This window comes from Anarrhichthys ocellatus, unplaced genomic scaffold, assembly GCF_004355925.1.
Source record: "Anarrhichthys ocellatus isolate YVR2014 unplaced genomic scaffold, GSC_Weel_1.0 scaffold51, whole genome shotgun sequence".
NCBI lineage: Eukaryota > Metazoa > Chordata > Actinopteri > Perciformes > Anarhichadidae > Anarrhichthys > Anarrhichthys ocellatus.
In genome coordinates, this window is record NW_022280081.1 from 965,111 (window position 1) to 971,786 (window position 6,676).

The 6,676-nt window shown below is 43.5% G+C and overlaps 1 protein-coding gene across 1 annotated transcript in view; it reads left to right on the forward strand.

Annotated features, from left to right (window-relative positions):
- Positions 1-6,676, forward strand: part of clybl (citrate lyase beta like) — a 31,245-nt gene that overhangs the window by 17,792 nt on the left and 6,777 nt on the right. Inside the window, exons 3-5 of the mRNA XM_031870104.1 lie at positions 1,842-1,943; positions 3,320-3,413; positions 4,321-4,488. Of these exons, the coding sequence (XP_031725964.1) occupies positions 1,842-1,943; positions 3,320-3,413; positions 4,321-4,488 (364 nt within the window). The remainder of the gene's footprint in view (positions 1-1,841; positions 1,944-3,319; positions 3,414-4,320; positions 4,489-6,676) is intronic.

Consider the following 6,676-nt stretch of genomic DNA (forward strand, 5'->3'; position numbering starts at 1 on the left):
GTGTGTGTGTGTGTGTGTGTGTGTGTGTGTGTGTGTGTGTGTGTGTGATATCAGCTAGGTTTCCCCCAATGACGGGGCCACATCTATCTGGTCTCCTCTGTCACAGAAATAGGTTTATCTACACCCTCTTTTTTTATACCCCCTCTCGGACAACTCCCCCCCACACCCACCCCTTCCTGTGTTCGCGAAGGAGGGGGGGATATTATGCTAAGCCCCCAGCGTTAGTTTTTATGTTGCCATAGCAGCCCTGCTCCCACAGGGTTGTGACCTCAGATGATTACAGTACAAAGCCTATTGGGTCTTGAAAACCTCTTTGAAGATGAAAAGTCTTTGATGGTTTGTATTTATGCAAATCTCTCAAATATGATTTATCCAACTGAGATTGAATGGAGAGATGATTAAAATTGCCCCTATTTATTTTTTTGAAATCCTTCAATGGAAGCCCCACTCTTTGGGTTTTTCAAGAGAACAAGAGTGGTGAGTGCCGAGCGCCGGGTTGTTTTGCTCTTCATTTAGAGAAATGGCGGCGCTGCACCTGAGGTTATTTATATCTGTCTTTTTTTTCCCCCGGTGTGTCAAAGAGGGAGCTAAGGAAAAGGAGAGGAAGGGTGGAGGGGGGGGGGACATGGAGTTAGACATTTCTACTCAGAGCTTTTGCGCCCTCTCCTTTTCTTTTCTTTTGTTTTTTTTGACTGGCTTTGAAAGGAAATATCTGGCGGAAGGGGGCTTTTGTGTGTTTCCAGATGATAGATTTTGGAATTTGGGCTACCCCACTGGCAGTCCAGGGCTCGCTGTGAACTGGTCTGTTGGAAAAAATTGAATCGCTTTGGTCTTCAAAGAATTAAACTCGGGTTTTAAAACCCTACTTAGGTGAGGTTGCATATTAGCAGGAGTCGCGCGGAATAAAGGCCTCGGCAAAGTGTCACATCACACTGAGGGGAGGGTGGGGTTCGGGGGGGGGGGGCAAAACAGAATAATGTAGGGAGTAAAACACACTCAAAGACATCCCAAATCTTGTTTCTTCCCCCCCTCCCCCCCCCCCCCCCGCTATTTTGTTTCTTCTTCGGTTTGCCGTGTGCGTGAGTGTGCATTTCCATGTGTGTGTGCACACACTCTCTCGGGGGAGCACAAGCTGTAGTTGTGCGGGAGCCTCTGTGAAAGAAGGTGGAGCAGAAGACTTCAGACGAAAGGGGGAACCCTGGTGATAATGTAAAATATTTCATTTCACCCGCTTTTGTCGCCTCTCTCTCTCTCTCTGTGTGCTATTTGAACCCTCGCAGACGTGTTTCTCAGTAAGGACCGAAATGGGAACGGTGCAGGTAATAAAGGTGTCAAGATTCAAATCAAAAGTGAGCTTTTGCACGTTAACGTTTTTTTTTCTTCTTTTTTTTCCTTCCTTCCCTCCTCCTCCTCCTCCTCCCCCTATCTGTCTCTTACCCCCACAGTGGATTTTGAAGGATGTCATATCATTTATGTATTTTCTAAATACTGAACATTTTCTTCGCCTCCAGTTTTAAATTCGCTCTGACTCAATAGCTCAGCATCTCAGTAGGAGCTCCCTATTTTTTCTCATTCGTATAACTAATAATGCATTGACAAGTGTTCCTCTGAGGGTGGCAGCTGCACTTCACCACACATTCTTCATTCTACATCGGAGCAGGAACTCTTAAATACAGTCCACACAATATACCTCATACATATATATATATATATATATATATATAAAATACATTGTACAAAATATCACTAATGGATTCAAGCTTATGTGTGAAAAGCCTTTTTTTTTATCACAAAAGCTGCGGAGAATACATACATACCTGATATCGTCCCTGTTTGCTTAGTTTGTTGGCAGGTTTCAGCACAACTTGAAAGGACGGGCACTGACGGAGCCCATTCGCCTGGTCACCTTTGTGGAAACCGCTGTGGGCCTGCTCAATTTTAAGGTAAATCACAAACAGACGCTCCAAAAAAGTGCCTGCGTCAGACATTTTTTTGCAGTTTCTCTATTGTTCACTGCAGATTAAAGACAGCGTCAGCGAGCGGAATCGCCCCATGCGTCTGAAATTAAAGTGATTCAAAAGCTCTCAAAATGAGCTTTGTTTCTTTTCTCTTTCTGTCCGTGCAAGTCTCCCTCCATCCCTCTCCAGACACGCTGACATTTTTTAATTACTAACTGTTCTAATATCCTCATAGTGGAAGAGTTCTTAATGATATTTTTGGCAAGCATCAAGGCAGCTCCTGTCTTGGTACAGCATCGACCTTCAGCTACGCGGGGGAAAGGGCACGGTTTTGGGGCATTCTGGGAGAAACAAGCTGTCCCTCCACCCTTTTTTTGATTTGTCTTTTAGTTCCCCACTCCAATTATGTGACTGTGTCTGTTGTGTCTGTCGGTGTGTGTACTTGTGTGTGTTTTGATGGCAGGGGGTGCCTCTGTGTGCTTTCTTGAGAACACCCTGCATCTTTGCCCAGACTGAACCCCAGGTTACAAGCAGGAGAAAAAAGAAGAAGCTTTGGCACAGCTAGTAGTGAAATTAATTTGGAGGCCAACAAAAGCCAGGAGACGCATTCTTATTGTTTCCCGCTCTTCACCACAGACTCACATTCTAGAATTATTATTATTTTTTTCTCATTTGATAATAAATGTGGCCAGAAGTCTTTTTGGGGGCTCATTACCGTTTGACATTTTTCAGTACTGCTACCAATATGATACATGACTTCTATTTCAATGCCATCTCAACAAAAAATCCCATGTTTTTTTCACCCTTAATTCAACAAAATAAACCAACTTCTCCATGTGTCAAAGTGGTCTTAATACAAAGTAGCCATGCAACAACTTTATTACGGGAAATACGTTGTCGTAGAATAAGTAAACAAGGCTAAATATGACGAAACATTTAATGCTAGCTTTCAATACTTGACAGAACTTACGAAAAACGTTTCCTGACTTGTACAGAAACATTTAGAATGCTACTCAAAAAGCATTGAGGTTGGATAGCCACCACTACTTAGCTAGGCAGCTTGGGTTGTGCAAGAAAGACGACCACATTAGTACATTACTATATGTCTTTGGAGAAAGGAAGCTGAATAAAAGTTAGGATGTTGACAGACATGTGTTCGTTAGCATATACTTGTTTGAGATAATTGAATGTGTCGTGCTGATGGCTGTTTTTGTAAACTCAGAAATCCACATTATCTGAACTACTGTTTGAATATTGGATCAAGATTAACTCCGCAGCATTGGTGCTAATACGTTTCTCTCCCTCTTTACACCTGTGTCACTTCAGTCAGCCTGTGTTGTGCTAATATATATTCTGTCCAGGCGGTGTGTGAGGAAATCCGTCGACTCGCTCCCGAGGCCGGTCTCCACCATGACGGCGTGGTGTTCGGCTCCGATGACTTCTGCGCCAGCATAGGTAGCTATTACACCGTCTGCCTAACCGTCTCACTTATTCTTGGCCACACATGTTCTTTTCTCTCTTTCTTTCTTTTCTGGATTTGGGGCAGAGAACATTAGGGCAATATAAAACCTGTTTGTAAAAGCATGTCTCACTGGTTGATCCCCTTCTTCCTGTTTTAGATGATTTAAAGTACTGCAGGAAAAGTGGTTTCGAATCCAGTATTTTTTTCTTTAAATAAACGGATGATTTGTGGATGTGGGATGTGTGAGTGATGAATGAGATGGAGGTTAAGACACATTTCCTCAGTGGTTAAACTGCTGGTCCACTCCCTTTTTGATAATTCCTGGCATATATAAGATAAAACAGATGTTGACAAACTGCATAACTAGCAGTAGGTAGGTAATACATCGCAATTCTCCGCATGTCACAAAATGTTTTAAATCGCAGTAATATCATATTGGGACTTAAGTAAAATGATAATATTGTATCGTGCCCCAAGTGTCATGATTATATCGTATCGTGACTGAAGTGTCATGATAATATCGTACCGTGACTCAAGTGTCATGATTATATCATATCGTATTGGCTTCTGGTGATTCCCACCCCTAATATGGATTTAATGGACACTGAGAAACAAGTATTTTATCTAAATGATCTCATATAGTAAACTAGATTTAATGACAAATTTATGACTATAGATCATTATAGTGATCAAATCCACTTAACAAATTGAAGAGAAAGATATTGGTACTGTATATCTGTGTAATTGCTGTCCTGGATTCTACGTCTCTAACTCTTTCGTTCATGTGTTCATCACCCCACCTCCTCTGCGCCTTTCATTTCCTAGTTTATGCACCTGCCTCTGTCTGAGATCTTATGTAACCTGTCTGACGTGAGCGTACCCCTGTATTTTGTTCTCCAGGTGCCACGCGGACTGAAGATGCCAGGGAGCTCCTCTACGCGAGGCAGAAGGTGGTGGTGACCACCAAAGCGTTCGGTCTGCAGGCCATCGACCTGGTCCACATCGACTACAAAGACGTAGAGGGGCTGAGGCGGCAGGCCAGAGAGGGAGCTCTCATGGGCTTTACAGGTAAACTTCCTGCCATCTGGGTCTCAAAATCTGCCTCCTGTCCCATTACCTACTGCCACTTTGAGTCCTCACCTCAACGTGTCCGTCTGGTTACTGCAGTTGCGTCCCGTCGTTCTCTGTGGTTGCTCTTCATTTGTATCCCATATATTCTTCACTCCGGCCTGTGGCACAATAACAGACTTCCCTCTACTTCCTGTGTCATTCAGGCAATCCGACATTTCAGTTTTCACTCCTTCCTCCCTCTGTTACTCCGTCTTGCTCTTCCTGCGTTCTGTGTGAGGATAGGATGCATGAGTTAGTTGATTTTAAAACACTGTGGAAGGATGCAGAACATCTGGCTTTTCATTTGACATTAATATACTTGTATTATTCATTGTAGGGACGGTCTGACCTCAAAATGACCATTATGTCTGACTGGACAACTGGCTGCTTTGTCTGTCTTTTTTTCTGTTTTTAGCACCTCAGGTGCTGCTAAAGTGAATTGTGAACAACGCTGCTGTCCTTTAAATGCTTTTCTGACATTTCTGTTGTGCCCACCGTGAATGGGTTTTGTGCCTGTGTGTGTGTGTGTGTGTGTGTGTGTGTGTGTGTGTGTGTGTGTGTACACTCAGATGGTGTACCTGTTTGTGTGCAAATGTGTGTGCGAGTATGATTAAAGGGAGTTTAAGTAGTGGTAGCGTCTACTTTAATGGTGCTCTGTGTGTGTCTGTAGCCAGGCAACGCTTTCAGAATGTGTGTGTGCCCCGCACACTGCATGTAACAGACCACAGAAGGCAGGACAACCTGTTCCAAACTGGATATTCCAGTCATTTTTGCTTCGCTGCAGCAAATATATTTATTTTGGTATTTACATCCTTTTTGCGGCGGGTTTTATTTAATATGTTGTAATGTTGAGCTTGGTTTTTCCTTGAATATGAGAGCTTGGAATGTAGCAGAACAACGTCAGCAATAAGTCAGCTTTCACACTGGAAAGAAATGGAGATAAAAAAATTAAAAAAAGCACATGACACTTGTTTTTTTTGTCACTGCAAAACTGTGAGTCCCTGAGCATGCCCTCCATGTTGCACTGGCCTACACACCATTACTTGCACTCCACGTCATCAAATCTGTCTCCTACAGCAACTTATTGTCCAGATGACCTCATTTGCCACCTCCTACTCTCTGGTGTGTGAATGTGCATTTCTGTGTGTGCACATCCGAATTATTGCAGTTATAATCATGTGCAAATTTCTTCCTGTTTTTAGACGACTTGCGTCTTTTTTACTGAACAGTTGTACAGTGAAGTACTGCTCCAATGTGATAGATTGCATCAAGGCTTCCTCTCTTGTGTGCACATATTATAAATATAATCTGTTTTATTTGTTTGCGTTGGTGGGAATCAGAATGACTTATCCTTTTTAGCAAAGATTCATGAAACAAGCAAAACAAAGCTGGAGGTTTTGCTCGTATGTGATAAAAAAAGACTAATGATGGAAGCAGCCGGTTGATAAAATACATGGTCAGATTTGATATGGAACCGAACCATTCAGAGCACTGGATTAGTGGCTTACAAGCCGTGGGCACTCTGTATAATCTTAGTTAGTAGCTATTACTGACCCGGTGTGCTTAAGCAATAATACGGGGCAGCCAAAAGCCTCTACCTGTGCAGTAATTGACCTTGGCAGTACCTAAGCCGCGTACGGCACCCATTAGCACCGAGCACAGAACGCGCCGGTGGAACACAAACACCTGCTGCTGCTGACCGGTCGACAGGACGAGCAGCGCAAAACTCTAGTATCAAATCTACTGGGCAGGAGGGTCATTCATTTGATTATAAAGCATTTTTACTTCATAAGCACCTTGTTTTATGTGCTGTAAACTATGTGTTGCTGCTAAGACTCAATGATCCTTCTCAAAGTGTTCGCCTCCTAGAAATACAAAAAATAATACAAAAAAAAACGTTTCACAAAATACCCTGCTCTCAGGGACCTCTCATTTCACTTCCATCCCGGGGACCCTGCCCATCATTCGCCTGAGAGCACTTTGCTAAATAGCAATCCTCCAATGAGACGCCAGCACCACATGGCAGGCCGGGATTGGCTGGAGGGCATGAATGATGCCTTTTTAGGAGAGCCAATGGGGTTGCAACTGAGGGCACCTGAGTCACCCTGTCTTGTTTCTTCGCTCCGTCATTCTCCCCCCCCCCCCC